General features: G+C 37.7%; 1 protein-coding gene and 1 pseudogene across 1 annotated transcript; both read left to right on the top strand.

Moving 5' to 3' along the window:
• The first annotated feature begins 3351 nt into the window (after positions 1-3351).
• On the top strand, positions 3352-5844 carry LOC132848129 (uncharacterized; annotated as a pseudogene).
• A 14326-nt stretch (positions 5845-20170) lies between these two features.
• Positions 20171-23162, top strand: cd248a (CD248 molecule, endosialin a). The gene has a single exon (XM_060874251.1). It carries the CDS (start codon positions 20386-20388, stop codon positions 22705-22707), a length of 2322 nt encoding a protein of 773 aa, XP_060730234.1. The 5' UTR covers positions 20171-20385; the 3' UTR covers positions 22708-23162.
• Positions 23163-26267: the final 3105 nt, after the last annotated feature.

The raw sequence follows: 26267 nt of genomic DNA, 5'->3' as shown, positions 1-26267 counted from the left end.
TCATTATTGTGACAGGTCTTAGAACTTAGTTCCACTCTGTCTGTAACTGAAAGAAAAATATTGATTCGGCGTCAGAGTGACTATATTAATAGGTCGTGTTTATATAGTCAATTTTCTATTCATCTTCTTCTCAAGCAATGTTATACCAGTCACAGATATTATAGGACTTAAGTAAATTTGTCAAAGGTTACGTGCATTAATTAATTTGGCAGGTAAACAAACACACAACCTCGTTCTCACCAGCTACTTGCTGTGTGACTATAGGCTAATAGTTTCCATATGTGGGAGTAAATAAGCAAGTAGGCTGTCTGATGTGAACATGAATCCCACATTAAATTTGAGAGAAAATTGCCCTTGTGATAAAACTAACTTCATATAAACTAGTCATTAGCTTTCATCACACAATCAACTGTGGGATCTGAGATCTTCTACATAAGAAGAACAATATGAATTAAGTGGTGGCTGCCCACAGACTGAATTAATTATGAAGAAGGAAATGGCTGGAAAAGATCAGGAAACCTGGAGGGGGGCTGCTGCCTGGCAAACAACCCCCAAGCTGGACATCAAAACTGGGCAGCCTTTGCTGAGTGAACCCCTATAAGGACATTAAAGCCTGTAGAACATGATGGAGCATCCAGTAGAAGCCAGCATGGGCTTTAATATTGACTGTAGGTTATTATTTTCTTGATGAGAGTATAGCTTGGGGGTTCCACTTTGTGTGTGTGTGTGTGTGTGTGTGTGTGCGCGTCACAATTAAAAGGCCACAGAGATATGCAGTGCAGAATACTATTTCAACTCTTATGTTTTTCCTCAACAAAAATGCCATAATAATATGAATGCTCAAAAGTATGCAGAAGATTGTTTAAAGAAATTAAAGCACAACTATGTAAAACATATACTGTTGTAGAGTGTTTGTCTATTAATGACTTAGATTAGCCTGCACTTCTCACTTCCCTTTTATTTTCCACCCTCTTCATGAACCCTACATAACGGTTTTGGAGAACCAAATAAATTTATGAAAATCTCATAACTTTGGTAACTAATGTAAACTTTAACTTGAAGAACTTCAAAGCATAATTTGCATGGTTTTCTGCACTCTTTTAGCAAAAAAATAAATAAAAGTGTCTATCAAAAGCACATACTCATGCTAGTTCACTATGTCAGGCTAATGTGCTATCAAGAACATGTTGTGAAAACCATTTGTTTTAGACTATTCACATTATTTAAGGAATATAAAACAATAAAGAAACACAAACTCATAATTTATGACAAAAAAAAACTAGTCATTCTTTTATGAAAGAAAAAATGTTTAAAGATTGTTATGATTTTTAGGAGAACAAAATTGCCTCATAAATCAGTTCCACAGCATCCTTTTATGCTATATACAGTATACTTAAACAAATTTAAAATAGCTGTTTCCTTGTGGGATGCTTTTAATATCCATGATCACTTGGCTATAGTGTAGATCTTTATTCTGATCTATTCCCATGTCACACCATGTTCTTTTTACCTCACTGTAATTTGTCTCTGGATTTGAACTTTATCAGATGCTGTATTGCTTTGTAGTCTGGCATAGAAGTGAGTCAAAATAATGTCCACTTTAGCCTTCTTGTTTTTTCTCTTACTGTTTACTTGTCATTTATTGTTTCCAGCCCTCTGTTTCCAGCCCTGCTTGACCTTATATGTAGTTTTACAGGCATCGCATTTAGTGACAACAAATGCTTTTCAAAAATGAGCACCAAAGAAACAATAATGAAAAATTAAAATGTGTAATGTGTAACTGTTGTGCTTATGAGCTGTGTTAGGAAAATGCTTTGCATTTTGTGGTTGAGCAAAATAAGCACAACAGTTACACATACATTTTAATTTTTCATTATTGTTTCTTTGGTGTTCATTTTGATTATCCGAAAGCTACTATTTTACCTGGTATTATGCTCGCAAGTCAGATCTTAAACCAATAAGTGCATGTTTCCATGTTCTATACTGAATACTGTGTTGTGATCTGGATTTTGCCAGCATGACTAGATGCTCTAACTGAATGTGAATAATAGATCATCAAGTGGTTGAGGAGAAAATTCTTGAAAATTGCCACTTGAAAATTCAAGTGGCATGTCTTCATACTAAATGCAAGTTGTAGTTTCAACTCAATCCTTTATTTTATAAGATATAGTATCTTCAAGTACAACAAACCAATGCTAAAGCAGATTGAGATTAGTGCTGTTATGTTATTTCTCTCACGGTTATCTTACTTGATGTTCCTATTATTATTATTATTTATTTTTTAAATCATTATTTACCTGTCTATAAACCACAAACATCCATATTTAGATATTTGGCCAATATTTTCACATTTTTCACAATACTTTTTCCATATTCAGAGCTTTCTTATGCAAGTGCAGTCCAAATTGTTTTTTTTTTTTTTTTAAATAGATTTAAACCACAAGCTTTAAATAATAGAACTTTCCTTAAGTCTAAAAAAGGCATCATTTTTTTCTTGCCAGCAGCAACAGAGTGTACCATAAAAGCACAGGATAATGTAAAAATAACAAAACAAAATACTGTGCTGTGAACAGAAACCATGGAAATGGCTTTGGACTGCAATTACCACAAACAGGTTCATACTCAAGTCTCCATACAACACTATTTTCTGGTTAAATATAATTTTGACCACATAGTACACAGTAATACATTTACTGCTTTTTGACTGAAAGTTAAGGGTCTTGCTTAATGGCGTAGCAGCTGTCGCTTGGCAGTCTTGAGATTCAAACTACAACCATTCAATCAGTAGTCCAACTCCTTAAATACTGAGCTACCTTTTCCCAGTTATAGAAGGGAATAAATTATAATCACACTATCCTTTATCACTTAGATGAGGACGGCTTTTGAGTACAGTTCATTTTTTGAATTTTTATAAATTTCTCTAAAGCTACTTTGTTAGAAGTGATATACAACTAAAATTGAATTGAATTGAGTATATTAACGAGAAGACTAACAAGTTGAAATACTAGTGTGTCTGGAGTTTGCATGTGCTCCCTGTGCTTCAGGGGTTGCCTCCAGGTACTCCAGTTTCTTTTCACACTCCAAAGATGTGTGTTGTAGGCTGATTGGCGTCTTGAGATTCTCCACAAAATGTGAACAATCCATTGGTTTCCCCTGCCTTGTGCCCCCTGGGACCGCCTGAGATCTCCAAGCTAATTCATGTAAAGGAAACATGTCTCTGTTTTTGGGACACTCCCCCCACATGAGCATGTCTTGAACAGTGTTTAATTTTGCTGCTAGGTACAGTATGAGGGCTGAATGCCCTTGCACAAATCCTGACTTGTACAAATTCAGTCTCAGTATGCATGAATAATGCTCTTAATAATTGACCAAAAATCTTTAAAAAAACTCCTGAAAGAGGTACAGGAAGTGGTTAGGAAGGCAAGGTCTGGGTCTGCACCAGGACCAAGCGGAACATCTTACAAGGTGTATAAATACTGCCCCAAGCTGCTACAGCGGCTGTGGAGGATCTTAAAGGTTAGCTGGAGGAAAGGAAAAACCTTAAAACAGTGGCGGTTTGCAGAGGGAGTTTGGATCCCAAAAGAGGAAGACTCTAATACCATCAGCCAGTTCAGAATCATCTCGCTTCTAAGTGTTGAAGGAAAGATCTTCTTCAGCATAGTTGCAAAGCGTTTGGCAGAGTTCTTCCTCAAAAATGGATACATTGACACCTCTGTGCAGAAAGGTGGCATACCAGGTGTCCCAGGCTGCCTAGAGCACACAGGCGTGGTTACACAGCTCCTCAGAGAAGCAAAGGAGAACAGGGGCGATCTGGTGGTGCTGTGGTTAGACCTGGCCAATGCCTATGGCTCTATGCCCCACAAACTGGTACAGGAGGCTCTGGAGAGGCACCATGTTCCTGTCATAGTGAGAAACCTTATCCAGGATTACTACAGTGATTTTATGCTGAGAGTCTCATCTGGGTCAACAACATCAGAGTGGCATAGGCTAGAAGTAGGAATCATCACAGGTTGCACCATCTCAGTGATCCTGTTCGCCCTAGCAATGAATATGTTGGTGAAATCTGCTGAACCGGAGTGTAGAGGGCCCAAATCCAAAACTGGAACACGGCAAACAACCAATCCGTGCCTTTATGGATGACCTCACAGTGACAGCGGAGTCAGTGCCTGGGGCCAGATGGATCCTTAAGGGGCTGGAGAGGCTGATTGAATGGGCCAGGATGTCATTCAAGCCTGCTAAATCCAGATCCTTAGTGCTGAAGAAGGGCAGGGTGGTGGAGAAGTTTCTTTTTACCATATCAGGAACTCAAATCCCAACCCTGTCTGAAAAACCAGTTAAAAGCCTGGGAAAGACTTTCGACAGAAGCCTCAGGGATACAACATCCATCAGAAACACCTGTGAGGAGTTGAAGAGGTGGCTGAATAATGTCGATAAAACTGGGCTCCCTGGAAAGTTTAAGGCATGGGTATACCAACATGGGATTCTACCAAGGATACTGTGGCCTCTGCTTCTGTATGAGTTTCCGATTACCACCATCTCTGGAAAGGAGAGTCAGCCACTTCCTAAGGAGATGGCTGAGACTCCCGAGGGGCTTAAGTAGCATCGCCCTTTACGGAAACACCTGCAAGCTGCAGCTCCCTCTAAAATCCATCAAAGAGGAGTTCAAGATCTTGCGCGTAAGAGAGGTGCTGCAGTACAGTGAGTCTAGGGACACTAAAGTCTCCGGGGCAGGGGTAGTGGTCAAGACTGGCAGGAAATGGAGGGCAGAGCCAGCAGTAGACCAGGCAGAGTCACGGCTGTGCCATGGTGTTCTGGTGGGAGCAGTGGCCAGAGCAAGGGCTGGGCTAGGAACCTTTCAAGGGCCCCGGTTCGACAAGGCTCGGGGGAAGGAGCGGAGGCAGCTAGTTCAAGGTGAGGTGAGGGCTGCGGTGGAGGAAAGGTCCAGCAAAGCAGTGGGAATGGCACATCAGGGTGCCTGGACTAGATGGGAACAAGCTGTGGAGAGGAAGATCACCTGGGCTGACCTTTGGCGGGCAGAGCCACACCGCATCAAGTTCCTGGTGCAGGCAGTCTATGACGTCCTCCCCAGTCCATCCAACCTGTACACCTGTGGTCTGGTCGATACACCAGGATGCGTCTTGTGCCAGAGAAAGGGAACTCTTGAGCATATCTTGAGCTGCTGCCCAAGAGCTTTGGGGGAAGGCCGGTATCGCTGGAGGCATGACCAGGTGCTTAAAACAATTGCAGAGAACATCCAGGCTACTATCAACAACTGCTGGAAGTCAAAGCACCCCAAGCAAACCATCAGCTTCATCAGGGCTGGAGAGAAACCAGAAAGATCTGCCAGGGTAACATCAGGGCTTCTGAACACCGCACAGGATTGGCAGCTGAAAGTGGACTTGTGTAGACAACTTAAGTTCCCCCAGCATGTCATCAATACCACCTTGAGACCTGACATTGTCTTGGTATCTGAGGGAACAAAGAACCTGGTCATGTTTAAGCTCACTGAGCCATGGGAGGACCGAATGGAGGAAGCTTTTGAGCAGAAGAGGGCGAAATATGAAGGCCTCGTCAACAACTGCCATAACCAAGGCTGGAAGGCAAGGTGCTTACCTGTGGAGGTGGGGTGCAGAGGCTTTGCAGGGCAGTCCCCCTACAGGGCCTACACTGCACTCGGGATCACGGGTGAGAGAAGAAGGAGGGCTATCTGTAATAGCACAGAGGCTGCAGAGAAGGCTCCGAGGTGGCTCTGGATCAAAAGAGCAGATCCGTGGACAATTGCTGCTAGGGCACAAGCTGAGGCATGATCAACCTCAGTTGGGTCACCTGAAGGAGGGTGTCTGATGTTTCGAAAGACCCGAAACACCCAATGAGATCAGGAACATCACTGATGATGTGCCCTAGCTTAGCATCAGTTGATGTATCATTACAACTAAATATGAAAAAGACTGTGTCTGGCTAGCCTTGTTAGCTTAAAACAGCTTGAAGCAAATATAAGTCATTTCTTACATTGTTTCAGCATCTGGGATGGTTACAATAAGACAATGATGCATTGCAAGGTAAACACTTTTTGTAATATGATGTATCAAAATGTGTAAGTGATTTAAGTAAACACTGAACACCATCACCTCTTGGTTGTCCCATCATTTCTTTTCTCTTGGGTATAAAAACATCACAGCTGATTTCCTTCAGCTATCCTGGTTAATTATAGCTAATTAACATTTGACTACATCCCTTAAAGTTTCACAATGCGTACTTTCACTCCGTTGTCCCTCACTTGATTGATTTAACAAGCAATTAATACTTGATGTGGTGGCAAACAGTTGCAATCTTTTTTCAATAGTCAGAAAGGAGAAGTTTGTCTAAAAGTATATACCTGTGAATCCTCCACTGCCCAATAAACTGTCTCCTTCTAGCCAATAAAACAAACAGCCTGGAGTCTGCCCACATAGTGAGTAAATGAAAGGCCAGAGCAAAACATGGAGATCTGTAAACACTCCTCCCTGTGCCTCTGTGTATGCAGCAGAGAGAAAAAAGAGTATACTGTATGTGTGAGAGGGCATGTGTGAATGTACAAGTTTGTAAGTTTGTGTCGGGAAGAAAAGGTGTCACTAATGAGTCAATGTTTTATAACGTGTTCATGGTCTGGCAGGCATAAGAGAGATTAGTGTTAATGTGTGGGCTTGTGAATGCCTGGATTTGTGGGAGAGAAAGGGTTTGTGTGTAGCTTGTGTGGTAGACCTCCCATACATCTGTGTGTGATCCTGGCTTTTGTCCAGCTGTCCTATGCTCTTTAGACATCCCGTAATGCAATACAGAAAGTCAAGAAATGAAAAAAAGGGGTGATGTGAAAGACAACACACTCTTGCCTGGGATCATTTAGTGTGACACACTCATATGGAGATAAGAAGCTGCTTGCTTTATAAATTAATAATTTGAAAGAAGTAATTGGAAAGAATTACGAGAAATGTGTCCTCTCATATGCTCGTAATTTGTAAAATATTCTACTCCACAGCAGGGATTTGTGGGAATTGCTCCATTGGCTGCTCTCAGTATTGGATGTGTGGGCTAAAAATTACACTTTTCATTAATAACTTTGCATATCGATACTTTACAGTAACAACAATCGTGCACTAATACCAGAATTAAAACTCAATTAAATATGAACTAATCAATTATGGCATGTACTAATTACAAACAAATGAAGCGCTAACCTTAACTAAGACATGAGTCTTATGAATTCATGCATGAATAACAACCACACTATAATATAAGTATTAATTAACAGGTAATTAAAGGTAAAATAACTCAAATGTGCTATAAAAAATTTTTTTAATTTAAATGTAAATATGGTATCTTGAATTGTTGATATAATTTGTTATATGCAGCTGTTTATACAAACATCACTGAATGGTGCTGGATTTTGGTCATAATTTACACTGATCATCTTTATACAGTAGAACATGGAAACATGCACTAATAATAAACACCAATAATTTCAACCTGTTTTGTGTCATTCTTCATTTCTCTTCCCATCCCACTGAAGCACTAGTACATGCTTTGGGTGGCTCGGACCTCCTGCTCTGCTGCATCACTCACAAGGGGGAACAATTTGGAATTTTTTTCACAATAGAAAAATTAGAGAACATGGAGAAAACCTACATGGATACAGGAAGCTCCACACTGTCAGTAACTAGAACTAGACTTGTGAGATGGAGGTGCTACATGCTGAGCCACTATGCCACCCCAGCTCACTCAGTTCCACAGTTAAATGCATAATATCATCAGGACATGTTACATTTGCAAATGTAATGTGTAAGTATGAACACTTATTAATGTATGTATTATTGAAAATCAACAAAATGTTTCTAATGGTTTTTAAAGGGACTTCTTTGGTGGGAAGAAACGATTAATTCACATATTTGCTCTTGGGTCTTGTTTCACTTCCATGTTTTCCTTTTACTTATCACTTTATTTTCCCTGTTCCACTCTGTGTGCTCATTATCTACAGTTGTAGTATGCAAGGTTTCTTCCATATGTGTTCTGTGTAATATCATGATGCTCTGATATCCTCTCTCTAATATCTTCTAGCTTTTGTTTATGCTTTATGTCAGATCAGTGAACAGCTCTACATGAGGCTTGACTCATTTCAAGCCTTGCTCTCACTCTCGTATTTCTTGTCATCCTTTAGTTTGTGATATGTAGAGGACTCCTGGAGGAAAAAACACTTTGCTGATTGGTATTCTTCTGCATTATATGTAATGGATTCTGGCAGTAGGAGGTATGAGATATATATAATTCCATGACTTATTCCTTATGTCAGGACCTTAAAACATGATCATTTATAATGGCCTCTTATAGATAACATTGCTAAAGTGAAATGGTGGTTGTATTTAATAAGGTGTGGCCATGTCATTTGAGGTTGTGAACATAAAAAACATTGCATTCCGAGGAAATAATCACTCAAGAATGATGTTTCAACAACACATTAAGCCCTACACTCAAGTCACACAATATATATCTTATCATCACACCATCCTCAAATCATGGCCAAAACATTATGAAAGATTTTATATGAAATATTGTCATGATAGAATATTATTTATGGCACACACAGACATACACAATGATATGTGTATATGTCAGCAAAGTAATGTTATATCCTTGAAAAAAAAGAAGAAGAAATGTTAAGGAAATTTTTGCTTAAAAATGTTTCAGCGAGTGCAGATAGATAGATAGATAGATAGATAGATAGATAGATAGATAGATAGATAGATAGATAGATTGAACTTTATTGTCATTGCATAGTACAGTACATAGCAACAAAATGCTGTTTAGCAACTACCAGAAGTGGAAAATTAGTAGAAAAGTTCAGAAAAATATGTCAGTATACTGTATGTACAACAAATAAATAAAGTTATGGCAAGTGTTATGTGCATAAGAATGGTATGTGCATAGGAATATGTGCCAGTTATTTCGACAGTACAAAAAAATGTACTGTATATATGCTGTGCAAATGTGTGCATTGTGTACTGTACTGTATGTACAAACGTAACCAGGAAATATACAGTGGATGTACAGATGTACATGAATAAACATACATTATTATATACGATTTTAATTGGTAGAAAAGGGTGTGACAGCATGTACAGGGTGGAGCAAAACCGCAATGTGATTACAGATAGAGTAGAGTTTAGTAGGTTTATGGTTGTGAGGGGGAAAAAACTAGCTCTGAACCTGCTGGTTCTAGTGAGGATGGTCCTGTATGCCTTCCTGGATGGAAGGAGGTTGAACGGTTTGTGACTAGGGTAAAAGGAGACCTTGATGATATTGTGTGCTCTGCACAGATATTTGCAGTGGTGAAGAGACACAATGGCAGGAAGTGCCAGTGATGCAATGGACGGTTTTCACTACCCTTTACAGTTGTTTCTTTTCACATACTGTGGAGTTGTCTAACCACTATTTTAATAAATATTACACTGGAATAAATATTTTAATTCTGATGGAAAAGGACTAGATTTGTGTTTTTTTGTGGAAATCTCCAATGATCAGTATAATCTGTTCCTCTCAATTTGGCCTCCAACTTTTGTTGTTTCAGTGCTTTTTATTATATTTTAGTACTCATAGTCTGAAATCACCTGTGCCTTTCAGTGGAAGAAAAAGATTTGCATAAATGCAACATAACTGAATACAGAACGTGACATTTTTTGCTTTTACAACTGTCTACTTTAACTAGTTTAATGTTGTCTTTAAGTCATTTGGCCTTCAGGTTAAATTTGTGACCCAGGGCATGAGCACTAATCTCATCCAGATGTTCACACTAAGAATGCTACTTTAGGTCACCACATTAATTTGACAGAGATGATACTTTTAATACTTTTTAAAAGTCTTGTTTAAATGCTGGAAATAATTGTTTACATTCCTCCATAGCTTTGTCCTAATTCCAAACTTTGTTGGGTTTAAAAAAAAAAAAAAAAAAAGAATTTTCCCAGAGAAAAAAATGTTGAAGTCTGAGTTTTAGTGAGTGACTCACTTGTTGAATTTTACATTCCTTATTTTTGTCTATATGAAGATAAAATAATCTACAGCCTTGAAACGTCCACAAGGATGTGGTTACTGTTCAATGTCTGCATTCTTTCCACCACTGTTGTTTTATTTTAAATTAAATTTAGCCTTGATTGAATTAGCAAAAAGTTTTGTATTGTGCATTAAAAAAACTTCAATACAACTTGAAAAGTCACACAAAGAATCGATTTACAGTCCCATATTGACACGTTTTGTTTTTGCCCAAGGTCTTTTTCATCCAGCATTTAATTGCTGTGGCCCAGGGGTTAATGATGCTGTATAAGCAAGAACTCCAACATTGAAAATTCCTGGCAGATTTACAAACATAAAAGTACAACAGGGAAAAGGTTATGCACAAGCTGTGAGGAAAGTGAATACATTTTTGGAAGGCATGCTTTTGTAACATCATTTTCTTATGTTTGGTGTGTGTTAAAGCAGGGCTAATGTTAAATGTTATGTTTAAAAATGACACAAAAAGGGAAAAAAATCAAGCAGAAAAGAGTGCATTAAGAAAAAGAGAGTAAATGTGAAAGAGAAGTAGAAGTAGGTATTGGATTACAGTTCAGCTGAAACAATAGCACCATTCACCCACAGTAGGTGCACACACTTCATCTGCTCTCACAGTATGATAGCTAAACCAGTGACCTGCAGGAACAGCCAGCTGCTCTGCACAATATCACCCCTGTGATGAGCCGACGTCTGTCCCTCTAACTCTCAGCCATGCTATCTCTCTCTCACTCTTTTCTACCGAGCAGCCAACCAGGGAGTTCACTGACAAGATTTACGGGCGTTATATGTCATTCCTACCAAACCGCTATATCTACACTTCAGTAGGAAATTTCAGACGTTTTTCAGTCTAGACATTTATGGGTGTGGACTAGTGAAATGCCATTGGCTGAGACATCTAATTAGATTTACATATTCTTTCTCCCATACGGTTATCCTTTGAGACTTCTTCCTGTGAACAGTTTGAAAGCATGATAAATGTTACCAGGTTAAGCAACACAGATGTATTATGGGCTGGGCGTCATGTTTAAAGCAAGAACGTTGTTGGATTTGACGCCTCTTAAACCATCCAAGGGTGTTAGCTTTTTCCAGGTTTTAAGAATAATATCATAAATTTTACACCGTGTCTTGCTGTTTTCTGTTAAAAAGATTATGCAGATATGAGTATCTAGAGCTTTCTTGCAGCATTGCAAGGATTGTTAGAATTGTTATAGCTTAAGAAAAATGAAGTAGAAAGAGACATAAATAGCAGATGAATCAATGCAATTTGGTTAATTATACAAATTCAAAATTGCTTCTTTAATCAGATCTGCAGGCTACATGGAGACCTTCACATGCTGCCAATTAGATAATAAGAATTCAGCAATCAGTAATTACCTGTTTTTATTAAGGCTTATTCATAATTTTGAACTACTAAAATCCTCTACTAATAAATGTGATTATTAGTAGATGCACTTTCAAGATAAAATATATGCAAAAACATTCATCCGGCATACAGTAGTTGAGGCATCATTCTGGTTTGTATTAAGAAAGTATGACATTTTACTGAGTAGTAAGGTAGCCCATGCTCTTCTTTCTTGATTCATATTTACTAAACTGTAAAAGAAACATTCAAAATATTTTTTATCTTTTTTTGTTTAAAGAACAATAAAGTCACAACTATTCACTTATTTCAACATAAAAATAATTATGAATGTTTTGTCCTTGTATGGTGCTTTCAGGCAGCACTGTAACTGCATCTGGTCTGTGGCATACATGTTTGTATTAGTAATCACTTACATTGTGGCTATTTGCCACTAATGAAAACTTATGTTGCCTGATAAGATCCTATTTTACTATTTTATCAGTCTGAAATCTTTTTTCAATTTGTTTTACAACTGAAATAGTTTAAACAAACATACTTTGCTAGTCCTATTTGTAATATATTGATGATGTCTTATGCCAACAATTTCTCAGGGGACATTTTCATAGCATTTTGCTTATCCTTTGAGACATTTGCTGCGTTATTTGGGTCTGAAAAGGGTAACACAGAGGATTAATCTGTATTTTAAAGTTTTACACTTATATTATTGTCCCAGTATTTCCCTTATTTCTACACATAATCTGTTATTGTTACTCATAACAAAGTGTATTACTGTAACCAGCCATAACAAATACCAGAAAACAGTTTCTGACATGTGATGGAGCCTTACTCATCACTGCCTTTTATCTGGTTTCTATTCAACATAATTCCTACAACAAACGGTTTGTGCTGTGAAGAAGAAGGAAAATGCCATAAAATGAAATATATTCTTTGCAACTGCTCAATGTTTATGTCTGATCTTGATAAGTGCAGAATGTTTGTATTAGGAGAGGCAAGTGCCAATTACTTTTTATGGGTTTGCTTGATAAGGACATGCTGAAGAACTCCACCAGTTCATGTGCAAGGAGGTATGAATCTGAGTTATGGGAGTCATGGTTTATCCTGTCTGAGGGGGCTTTCACACTGGCAGTTGAACAGATGAAATTCCGTGTGAAAAATGTGGCCCAGGAAGCGGATGGTGGAAATGATCCTGGGACTACCTGTGGGAGCTGCGAATTTAGTTGCACTGGAACTGTGGTGCGAATGTGAATGCAATGTACTCAGGTCTCCAAATGTTCATGAAGTTAAGTAACCTGTGCATGTGTTTTAGTTGATGGCAAAATCATTTCTTTTCACAACACATGTACCTTAAGTGGCAAAGCAACATTGTGTGATGAGATGCCTTACTTGTTTTTTGTTAAAAAACAAAAATCCTGCATGTTTAAATGATTTTCATCCTAGTCACCAGACCAACTCTGTGGGGGCTCCAGGAACACTCATTCTGAGTCCTCCAGAGTCCACCTAAATGTTCTCCTCTGTGCATGCAAAAAACAATCCCTTTATATAAAAACAGTTCAAATATTTAATTAAATCATCATGTCATTGCTATATATTTGCAACACCAATGATGCTAAGACAAAAGCAACGGCAGTATAATCATTTATTCCTTTTGGCAGATGCCCTTATCCAGGGCATGGATTTCAGAGGGACAAACAAAGAACCCTTAAGAGCTTGAAAATGCCTAAGGTGGTTTTCACACTGGGCATGTTTGCTGCAGTCTGAATCTGAGTGTGAATATTCCCCTGCAGCATTGGTCTTGTTTCAGACTCACTTAATTCTATTGAAACCCTTTTCCCAAACCACATGACAACTTTCACATGATCAATTTCTCATGTGAACCCTTCTCTGTTTCCGACTAAAGTACCAGTGTGCAAGCAAGTACACTCAGAGAGTTTTCTCAATAGACCATTTAATTTAACATGTATCTCTAAAAACCAAGACTAAATCAAGCAAGGGCTGGTTCAGTGACATCAGTAAACAAATGAGGTTCATGAACAGTAAAAGAAAATCATGCAGTGGAAAATAATCCTGATCATAAATATTGTAAAATGAACAATATAAAGCCTCCAAATTTAATAAAATATCACATTATTGGATGAGCCATCTTTTCGTTTATTTGCATGGTAGAAAAAGAGGAATGCACAACCTTGATAAGTTCAAGGAAAATAATGATTGTTCTCTTGTGAGGAGAAGTGATACAGAGCACAGAAACCAGTGTCTTTAGAAGAACAACAGGCACATACGCTATAATCATTAGAGAAGGGAAGTAAGGATAGTGAGACAGACACGTCACATAGCACATCTCCCTGACGGGACTATGGGCCGGACGATAAGGAAGGGTTAACTCCTCAGCACATACAAATGATTTGAAAGCCAGACAGTGAGAGAACACAGCAAAAACAGACACTTGAAAGGGACTGTTCTGCACAATATTTATTCAGATTATATTTATTTTACAGTTTATTGATTATTTTAGATTTATACAATGTGTCAGTTATATTTTCTCTTTATAAGTATTTTCCGTTAATTGCACTAGGGTGTAAATGCTTCAACCTGTCGAGCAAACTAATATTTAAATGATAAGTTCTCAGTTGGTGTTTCTGTCATTTTTTGTTTTGTTTTTCTATTTTCCAACAGTCCACTGTGTGCTACCTAATTTCCACATTTCACTTTTAGAAAACAGTTTTACTTACCAGGTTATACTATTTCAAACAGATCTGCAGTAAATCTACCAAAAATCCAAAGTAATAAATCCATACAGTATGTAGTTTAATCCTTGTGCTATTACTTATTCAGTCCAGTATAAACAATAAAATACAGTTTAGGAGAGCATGTGAAGCCAAGCCAAGATATATAAGCAAGCTTTAACATTAGAGACATTTGTTGTCATAAGCTCCAGCTGATTTAGAGAAAAATCTGTCTTGAAAAGCAAATAATATCTGCTGTCTATGGCTTTAAACAAATTCTAGTGGGATGTCTGCCTAAAATATCTGCTGGTCAAGGCTACTCTCCTTACCTCAGCAGCTCTGTCTGTGTCTCTGTCTTTTTCAGAATCTCACTCACTTACTCACTCACTCACTCACTCACTCATTTTCTACCGCTTATCCGATTTTTCAGAATCTTACCGTTAAAATTGCAAAATCTGTCTTGTTGCAAAAAAAATAAAAAATATGACACAAGATCATTACTCACCAAATTTGTGTTCTGTTTAAAGTGACCAGAGAGCTCTGTGGGTGTTTTAACCAGGAAATAATAGCATTAAAGTTATAGGTTTACCAAATGAAAGCATTTATAAAGTTCTGAGAGGAATGTTTTTTTGGATTAAGTGAACACATGTCTGGATTTTTTTTATTCAGGTTGAGTTTTTTCATGACATGAAGACTGAAAGAATAAGTAAGCAGTGTATAGGTTCAAAGGAATGGCGTTTCTTATTATTCCATAGTTGATCCACATCACTAATCTGTTTATAAAGTTATAGGGTGTAACACAGTGCCACTATCTGCATCTGTGTAGTGCTACAAATATCTATATCTGTATTTGGGATTATACCGTAATTGTGTGTGGATTTTAATTGACAGTGCCGTTTTATATGTATATCAGTTCCTTCCAGGACTTGGTGAAGATTTTTTTATTGTTACAACCAAAAATGATTGAATTAGCTATTTTGTGTTTTTTTAAACTCCCTCTGCTGAAGACACATTTGTAATTATTTTCTATGATAGCTGTACTTGTGAATTGAAAAGGGATTTGGCTGAATGTGTATAGTGACGATGTCACACAACATGTCTTGTCCCAGGTCAGTGAAATATCTGCTGTGATTGGCAAGCCTTTCTACCCTGGTAGAGTTTTTTTTTCTTAATACAAGCCTGTTTGATAACACGATGATGAGGATATTGTTTGCTAATATCATTACAAGAACTCTACCAAGGCAGCTTCATGTGTACTTTGTACTATTTTTGTTAACTCATTTGCTTGCAAATTCAAGCACCTTATCTGAAAAGGACTCATTAATCACTGAATTAAATAAAACATTCTAATCACACAGTGGCTCACTGATAGGGAGTTTTGTTATGTCACAGTTCAGCTGTTAATATTGGTGTTATTTGTGCCAAATTATAATCATGAATGCCTTGATGCCTGATGACGCCTGAGATAGGCACAGGCTCCCCGTGACCCGAGGTAGTTCGGAGAAGCGGTAGAAATTGAATGAGAGTGAGAGTGAGTACAATCATGAACTGGCACAGGTTATCGGTTTATGAAAAAGAATATGAATCTTGTTTCCAAATACTAAGATAACAAGACTGCATCCTGTATTGGCAAACACAAATTATAGTAAAGACTAGTAAAGACCTCTGGATAAGGGGGTCTTCTAAATGATATAAATATAGCCATCAGCAGTCTTACTGTATGTAAGCTCCAGTAGGTATTGTTTATCTGCAGATGTTCCATCATCTGAACTTTAGACTTTGCATTTTTTACTTTTGACTCTTGTTCTGCTGAAATAGAAAACATCTAATGCAGATAAACGTAAATAAGAAACAGAAAAAGTAATTCACTCAAGCGGAAAGGACGTGAGATATGAAAGATTTGCTTCCAACTTTATCTAGGCGTATTTTCTTTGACCTGTGCATTCACAAGCCAGAGTTAAATGTGAGAACTCACTCACTCACTCATTCTCTACCGCTTATCTGAACTACCTCGGGTCACGGAGAGCCTGTGCCTATCTCAGGCGTCATCGGGCATCAAGGCAGGATACACCCTGGACGGAGTGCCAACCCATCGCAGGGCACACACACTCTCTCATTCACTCACGCAATCACACCAATCACGCAATCGATGCCAATCAACCTACCATGCATGTCTTTGGACCGGGGGAGGAAACCGGAGTACCCGGAGGAAACCCCCGAGGCACGGGGAGAACATGCAAACTCCACACACACAAGGCGGAGGTGGGAATCGAACCCCCAACCCTGGAGGTGTGAGGCGAACGTGACAACCACTAAGCCACCATGCCCCCATCTGTGAGAACTGCATATTATTATTATTATGTAGCAGCCATGTCGTCTTGCCCACTTACATGCTGATGTATGTTTTTAGCAATGTTTTAGCAATGTTTTATGTATGTGTGTATGTTTGTGTGTGTGTTTTCCTGGCCTGATGATTGAGCCACAAGTAAGTCTCAAAGAATACACACAATTCCTCAACAGTAGAGTTAATCTTTTATTTATTTATTTATTTATTTATTAAATTGAGTGCATAAAATATTTCCAAGTTTTTATTACTATATAGAGAATGTATGGCTTTCTACAGGTTTCCACTTCTTTCTAAAAGTAAAAGCTGTGAGACTATTTTATATACTGTATAATATTTCACTGTTGGATTATAAACATACACAGAATATTAAAAAAGCAAAGGTTTTTTAATTTATTGGCTAAAATACCATGGGTTGTTAATACACCTGTGTTGAGTCACTCTGTGCACTTAATTAATCTAAAAGCATGATTTGAGTAACGGTTATCTGAAAAGATGTTGAACATTTACCTTGCTGCAAAATGAGTTTTGAAATTGCTGTCACTATGTGTTATTTGAAACATCTATTAGAACATGGCAGGAGGTGATGTAAAAGAAATGGTATGCACACACATCCTCCTCTCGGCTTTTGTCGTGTGATATAGATAAGAGGAGAGAGGATCACACAAGCACTTTCCATCAAATCAAAAGACATCTAGAGCCTCTAATCCTTAAAGGAGACAGATGATATGCACTTTGTTACCCATGGAATGTATTACATCAGGTGTGTATGAACTGGTCATGACCATGCACTGGACCCTGTGGATTTAAGCATCTAATGTGATTTTGAAGAGATTAATTGTGTCTACAAAATATCAAATCATTACATGAGCCACAAAAACAGTCCAATACAGAACCTTTGAGCACAATAAGGCAGTACTTGCTAAAATGTACCTTTATGCTGTGTATATGATTAATATGATGTGTACAAGAGAGTGTATTTATTGTGTGAATGTAATTATATGTTGCATAATTATATTTTAGTATATAGATATCTCCCAGAAACCCAAAAACGAGTCAGCAGTTACTGTAGAGTTGCTGCTCTCCAAGCTGTGAATGAATGTGTTACAGTATGTACTGTACATGGTGCTGCAATGGAATAGTGCCCTATCGTGGGTTAATTGCTACCTAGTGAACACTGTATCCAAAGTAGGCTCAGGAAACTGATCATGATAACGTGGTTACTGAACGTGGTCATCACACCCCTTGCTGAACCACACTCCATCTGATCCTCCATCATTGCCCGATTGCTCACACGATCTGACATTCGACTCTCTTCTGGCACCTACATACTTAAAAATAAAGCTGTCAGGAGAACCAAATAGAGGTTTTCAAAGTGATCCATAGAAGAACAAATTTTGGTTACTCAAAGAACCTTTCAGTAAAAGGTTCTTAAGAAAATCAAACTTATTTCTTAGTGCCATGAAGAAAAATTGTATAGTTATATATTCTAAGGAATTATTTATAGTCTGTTCCCTTTTTCACTCCAAAGAACCATAGGTGTAATGGAAACATTCAAAGGCTGTTAAATGTTCTTCATAAAACCAAACCCTGACTATTTATGAAACCTTTATTATAAGAGCATAAGTGGGGAATGAGCATCCCATAGATGTTCAAACAGCTGAGTCTACCTTCACATGACAAATCTAAAGACAATAAAGACCGTCTCTTTCTGGAGAACTTAAAAAGCTCAAATTGTGTTGTCTGCATGCTTTTCTTACTATATTTCCTCCCAAAACAGTTTTAGACTGATGATATTCCTGGTGAATCAGTATCATGGTGTATTCATTGATAGAAACTTCAAAGCACTTCTATGTTCTGCTCTGGATAAGGTTCATTCATGAAGAGTGCATGAATTAACTTTATTTATAGATTCCTGCCTTTTTAAATGTTTATTTATTTATTTATTTATTTATTTATTTAATTGGTTAGCTTTATTAGTTTTATTAGGTTTTTGTGAAAGCAGTCAAAAAGAATAAACTGAAATGTTCTTTCTTCTTACTGCTGACTAGGGAATAGCAAATTCTTGCTCTAAAAACCAAGGCCTGTCTGAGATTTAGGTCCTTTGAGAAGTGTCTCTTCAAAGAGGCGTAACAAAATAATGAGTTTTTTTGCTTCAGGATCTGCCTTTGTTGTTTTGAATAAGAGCTAAACAGTTCAGCTTGTATCATCATCCATTCCCTGGTCGGTATGTGCTCTCATGTGCTTATAAAAATACTGTAGCTGAAAAAGGTAGGAATTCTAAAAAAAGCCTACTTCAAACCCTTAACATAGCTGTTGCTGGTTTGTAGTATACTCTTTAGTCTGTGCACAGTATTTAATTGATAAATAAGGACTGAATCCATCCAAAGCCTCTGAACAGCTTAATTATTTGTTTAGAAGGAGAAACCCAACTTAGCAGACAACTTAATTTGCAGTCAGAGAATAGTTATTGACTTACAGTCCTAACAAAATGAGCAAATAAGAATTAATAGGACAAGGGTGAAGAGTTCCAGGAGAATAAACAATTTGTACATGTATGGAAAAGTATTTTCTCTGTCTCCTTCATCCAGACTTAATGACACAGCTATAGACACTGAATGGATTGCTCTTCACCAGTGGAAACGCTAGCATAGAGAAAAGAGAATAGTTATAAAAGGAAAACTCATTTGTATGTTTTATTAAATGATTATCACACATTAAATATCATCCCAAAATGTTTGTTTAAAATTTTTTTATTTTTATAGTATTTGAATTTCTTACAAACAAAACAATAACACAAGTGTAAAATTATTGAATAACCGTGTAATTTGTATGTATATTTTTATATATCCCCTAGGATTGCATGCACTTGATTTATCTAGAAATGCTGACCACTCAGTGGATTCATAATATTCCAACAGATATGTGAATATGGGCTTGTTTAGAATTTCCCAAGCACTACAGTACATGGGTACAGTGGGATCTTTGTGTGTGTGTATGTGTGTTTTAAGTAATCTGGACCCCATTTTCAACATAAGAACTCCAGGCAATTCAGCTTCTCAAATAACAAACTCTGCTGTAGTTTGTTTGAATGGTATCTGTTACAATTGTGCATGCAACAGTTTTTTGTTTTCATTCAAGAATTTATATAAAATTGTCTCAAAGCACAGTTTTTGACTATTTGGAGACAATTACTTGTTGATTGATTACATGATCAAAATGAAAGGCAATGTAAACAGAAGAAAAAAAGAAACACCAAAGAATGCTTAGCAAGAAAAATAAAACTGGATGAGATGGAGTCTTGCCATGATCACTACTCTTTGACTTAATCGTATATACATGCTCTATTTTTCAATGTAATGTTGATGAGTAGTGTATGTGGAGATCCTAGTGGAGAGAACAACTGTATCATCAGACCACAGATAGAGGGTAGCGGCGAGATACTAAACCATTTCCATAAGTGTACTTATGAGAACCATACGGCACGCTCTGAGAAACAGGGAGACTGCTACACCTCCCCCAGATTTCCAACACACACACACAGGCACACACACACACACACACATCCCTCCCCCATCCCTCCCTCCTCTGAAAACATAAAATTCTGTTTTTTTTTGCAACACTTCCATTGCTCCTGCCTCCTAATTCCCCAGCCTCCCTCCTTCCCGAAGAAATTCCGAGGACAGACTGCAAGTCCTTAGTCCAGACGCAAAGCCCTGTTAGACTAGAGAGTGAGCACAGTGCAAGAGAAAAAGTAGACAGAAGGGTTTAGGTCAAGCAGGTTTCAGTAAATGTAGAATAGCTAGAAAAAGTAAAACAAGGGATAAATTAACAGAGAGCAGGAGAAAAAGAGAGAGAAAGAGAGATAGAGTTGTGAAAGAATGGGCTCTCCAGTGATCCATGTGATTCTTCTCACTATACTGGTTCATCTTTCTGGCATGCAGAGTCAAGAGCTGCAGTATGAAGATACTCTATGCAGCGAGAACAGCTGTTTGGTCATTTACTTTCAGCGCAAAATCTTCTTGGATGCCTGGCGCAGCTGCAGAAAACAGGGTGGCAACCTTGTCACCATCAAGAGTCCAGAAGAGGCACAACAAATAGAGACTCTCTTCTCTAACCTGGACCTGACGGAAAGTAGCCACGTGTTTGTGTGGATTGGTTTGCAAAGGCAGCCCCGTAAGTGTGCTGCCAGCCGCCCCATGAGAGGCTTCTCCTGGATTACTGGGGAGCAAGATACACAGTACACCAACTGGCAGCAAGAGGACTCTTCAAACACCTGTTCAGTTCCACGTTGCGTGGGCATAGGTTACAGTACCTCCACTCAAAAAAGCCAAGACAACTTTAAATGGAAAGATGGACCTTGCTCAGTCCCTGTGGATGGCTACTTGTGCAGGTACACTTTCTCTGGCATGTGTAAAGCTATTTCAAATGAAGGGTTTGGAAATGTGCTGTACACGACCCCATTTGACCTTGTCACATCGCTCTTGACTCACATTCCATTTGGGTCAATTGCCACTGTACCCTGCTTAACTAAAAGTGACCAAACAGTACTGTGTACTCAAAGAGAGGATGGAACTGTTGGTTGGAACAGAGATTCTCCATACTGCTCTGATATTTCCAAAGCTAGCTGGTGTGATAAGGATAATGGTGGCTGCCACCATTACTGCATAGAGGATGACAATGACTACTATTGTGAGTGTAAAGAAGGCTTTCTCTTGGCTGAAGATGGAATGAGCTGCTTTCAAACAGACCCCTGTCAAGGGTCTCCCTGTGAATATGAGTGTCTGACAGTGATGGACAGTTATCGCTGTGCCTGCCCTGATGGCTACATGTTGGCACCAGATGAGCAAGGTTGTCTAGATGTCGATGAGTGCTTGCAGAGTCCATGTGAACAGATCTGTATAAATGCACTAGGCAACTTTGAGTGTCACTGTCATGATGGCTATAAATCTAACGAGGAGGGCACTTGTGAGGATGTAGATGAGTGCGCTGAGTCTCCATGTGAGCATGGTTGTGCGAATGTAGTAGGTTCTCATGAATGTCATTGTCATTATGGCTTTGCTCAACTTCCAGGGGATCCAAGTCGCTGCTACGATGTTGATGAATGTCAAATTGAGGGAACTTGTGAACAAATGTGTATAAATTCAATTGGTGGATTTGAATGTTACTGTAATGAAGGTTATGATCTCCAAAGTGACCTTTATTCATGCAGACCCAGTGATGAGCAGCAACCCTCCACAGTACCTACATCCATCATCTTGATCACAGAGCTTACTAATCATACGACAGAACTTGATGAACATCAAGACCTTGATTACGAAAAGCTAACTGAAAACGAACCTCTGGATTGGCTTACCGAGCTTCCTAATTTAGCGATGGTTCCTAATGACCTGCTGTGGCCCACTAGTGCTACCCAGGAGGTGACTGAAACCACGTCACCAACCGAAAGCCCTACTAGCCTCATGAACATGGAATTGGATTACATAGACCAACAAACAGTTGCTATGGATGCGTTTGTATCTTCCACCAAAAGCCCTTCTAGCCACATGAACATGGAATTGGATTACATAGACCAACAAACAGTTGCTATGGATGCGTTTGTATCTTCCACCGAAAGCCCTTCTAGCCTCATGAATATGGAATTGGATTACATAAACCAACAAACGGTTGCTATGGATGCGTTTGTATCTTCCACCACTTCAACTCCATTGTCTGAATATTACGAGGAGGAGAGTACCACAGAATTCACAGTTTTCCTCACCACTACTGTAGCAGGCGGTGCTTGGAAATGGATGTGGTTCAGTCCTAGCCCAAATGAGCTTGACAAAGAGGAAAGTCCTTTCATTACTGAAGCAGAGTATGAAACTTTTGAGCCTTATCTTGATAATGGCATTCATGATTATGAATCTACATCCTCTAACACTGAATTACAAACACTTACACAGACCCTCCTATCTGCTCCGGTAGTTAAGGATGGCAGCAGCAATGAACAGAATCAGGGCAGCAGCTGGTTGCTGGTAGGATTGTTGGTACCACTCTGCATCTTTATTGTGGTTATGGTGGCACTTGGTATCATCTACTGTACTCAATGCAGTAACTCTAAGCCACAGAACAAAAATGCCACTGAGTGTTACCACTGGATTGCTGGTGCTGGTGATAAAGCAGCTGCTGATATGACAAGCAGTGGTCCAACAAAGGTGTAACCAAACTGTGCAAGGACAAACAAATGACAGATGTACAGAAACATTTTTGATGTAATTACAGCACATGGTAGGACAAGGAAATTAGATGAAGAACCATCTTGTATCAATACAATCCTCGATTATTAATGGTGGATTACATGGAATATCTGTCAGTGATAAGACAGGGGAAATGGGAGGAACTGGGAAGCCCCTAGCACTGTTTCTCTGCTGTATTTTACTGAAAGAAATAAAGATCCCGTTATTTTCTTTCTTAGCCGCGCCACCTTACCTGTGACATGGTTGCTAAACCGTTGCAATGTACAGTAGCAGCCACAAGATCAGAGCTAATGTGAAAAGACACTGTAGCCATGTTTCACATATTTATTTTACTTTTTTATTGTTTGAAGCATCATTTTAATCAGAATATTGTTTGTGCCTCACAGCAGCCTCAAAGAAGTGTAATTTTTGTGAAAGTACTCTTGTGTTTTCCTTGATATTGAGCTGTACTACTTGTTTCAACTCTCTGAGCCAGATCCGATAGATGAATTTTTTTGTTTTGTAACCCTGAAATGAAAAAGTCTGTGAACAGACATCACCATGCTCTTTCCTCTGACTAAGTCACATTTAACTGTCAGCTATTAGTGTGAATTTATGCTTTATTCACAACATGCCATTAGCAAAATTTTACAAGAAACAGCTGTAAATTCGATGGAAATGAACTAATCCAAATTATAATGTTTGGATTAGATTAGTAAAGATGTTTTTTATTTTTTTAATTTATGCATATTCTTACTGGTGATATTATACTCACACAGGGGGGGGGAGTGGTCAACAAACGGAAAATGCTTTTAATCAATATATATTTCATATCTAAATAGGCCATAAACCCACTAGCATGTGTTAGAGAGGTGGGAGGAAAAAGAGGACACACCAAAAGGAAACCAGTGTGGACATAGAAAGAACATGCAAAACTCCACACAGGCAGTAATCTGAGCTCTGGTTTGAACCAGACATGCTGTTGCAGTGAGGCTCCCTGTAGAGAACATATGAAACAAAATACTTTGTTTATTCACTGTAGATTGTAGCATGAAAAAATCTAAACATTATGAAAGTTTTCTGCTGGTTCATACAAGTTCATACAAATCCATTTTTTCCCTGCCAAAGCAGTCTTTATCAGAGAACACAGCTTTTAGAAAATATGCATGTTCATGTGAAGGGAAAGAGGATTTTAGCAAGCAAGAAGTTTTTTGGCTCAACACCAGACACAAACCCAAAGTAAATATACATACATTATGCATGTCTTCTATGTAGACTAGTAACTTTGTAGAGTTTATGAGTTTGCAGTGATCTTACGAGATGTATCTCAACCTCTACAACGTTTTACAGAGCAGCATCTACAGTACATGCGACATCTGCATAATGCTCAATGTCAGGTAGTTTCTGTAGATTGGTGTCTTGTAACATAGTAGGGGATTGATATAAAAATACATTCATCTAATAAATATTTTTGCCATTTGCATTCTGTCTGCCCACACAAAGTGTTTGTGGACATATTCAATTTGTTTGGCCACAGTCTCCAGCTTTATTAAATCAGTATATTGATTCAGTGTTTGATCTTGACCTTGTTTGTGAAATCATAGAGAACAATTTGTCTTATATAGATAATGACAAAAGTTAGCTATTTCCAATTCAATTTATTATGTACAGATTACATCCACTACTCTAATGCTATTATGTACCACAATACAAAAGTGAAGCTTTTCACTTCACTTCACTTTTTCACTATGCTCTAAAGAATTTAAAATTGTGAAAACATCTGTAAAAGTATTTAATTAAACCATTTAAACCATACGATTGGTTACTTATACACTGTCAGACATTTTAAATGAGTTAAACCTAAAACAAGAGTGCCTGGAGTTTGTGTAAACTCACCTTGATGATGCACTTTGTTTCAAGTCACAAGTAGTCAAAACAGTAGATTACATAAAGTTATTTTTTTTTTTTAAACTTATAAACTTTAATTCAATAACTGACAACTGCAGTTAAAGAGAAAGAAATACGTTCACATAACATAAATGTGCTACAATGATTAACAGTGTATTGTTTTGTACAAAGGCTTTGAAATGTTTGACTTTCAACCTCATGTGATGTTAGTTTTGGACAGATTTGAGATTTGGTACAATAGGTTCTTTTCTAAGAATGATTTGCAGAGGCACAATCCAACAGTAAAACTTTACCACTATTAATATTCTGTCTAATAGCAGTTATTAAATGAGGCCTTTGACTCAAGGCTGCATTTCCATTTCCTGTCAGTGGATTTGGATTGGCTGTAGTGAGCCTGATTAGAGGAAGGAGACATTTAGTGAGTTCTAGTCAATCTGCTCAAATTCATCTTCACTGCTGTTGTTATAAGGTTATATGTAGTCAGACTCTAGTGTGTCCTGAGTCTTGTGTTAGACTTATGTAGACATGCAGTGTTTTCTCATGATTCAAAGCTTCCAACATCTGGATAGTTTTATCACTCAGCTATGTGAACTGCAGTATTTTCATTGTTTTGGGCTCTTTAATAACTCGGTATTCCTGCTGAAATTCTCTGATATTTTTCTAATGGTCTGCTCATTGTTAATACATACTAAATTGTATCCAATATGTAAAGTGGTTAAAATTACAGAGATAGTAAAGGGTAGTGGTTGTAGCTTTTCAACCGGTTGGCCATTTGAAATGTATTCTTATTAACTGTAAAATAATATCCATAGGTTTTATATTTATAGGACTTATTTTTTATTAATTTAGGTTTGGATTAGTTATTAGTTAGTTAGTTATTAGATGGTACTCAAGAATAATAATTTTTGTGGATTTGCTTAAAACACCTTCAATGCAGTTTAAAGGTTTCTGAATACCAGATGAATCAAAAAGTAAAAATGGCAAGTAAAGAAATGTGAAACATTAAAATCAAGCATTTTATTAAAGTCTATGGGCTTTATTAACTAGCAAGCTAAATGAGATAGAAATGGGATTTATATTGTGCTTTATTAAAAACAGGCCACAATAAAATACACAAGAGCATAGAGAGAGAAAGTGTATTAGGCACAAGCATACAAAAAACAGAACTAATGCATAACAGGTTTCTTTTCATCTTGTGTGTGAATGAGCATTAGTGAATACATGCATTATACGCACCCTGGAAATAGAGAAATTAAAAAAACTTCCAACAAACTTTTTTTCAACTAAAAATGAACTATGCATATTTACTGTCTTCTGAGGCTGTAATACAATTACATTGTTGTGTTGACCTGGAAGTAAATGAATATTTTACAAAGAGAGAGAGAGAGAGAGAGAGAGAGAGAGAGAGAGAGAGAGAGAGAGAGAATAGAAAATGTTAAATACAGTGCAACATTATCCTAAATTAGAGTACACAACATATTTGTATTTATAATTATACATAAACCTATGATGACAGTATGTTTTTTTTTTTTTTTAATTGGTCTGTTTTTTCCCAATAAAGCTCAACCCAAATATGTCATTTTTATCTAATTTCTGTAAACCAGTGATCCATCAATATAAAACAGAACACACTGTTG

The sequence above is a fragment of the Tachysurus vachellii genome, chromosome 7 (assembly GCF_030014155.1).
Source record: "Tachysurus vachellii isolate PV-2020 chromosome 7, HZAU_Pvac_v1, whole genome shotgun sequence".
NCBI lineage: Eukaryota > Metazoa > Chordata > Actinopteri > Siluriformes > Bagridae > Tachysurus > Tachysurus vachellii.
This window is presented reverse-complemented; position numbering and strand designations above follow the sequence as displayed.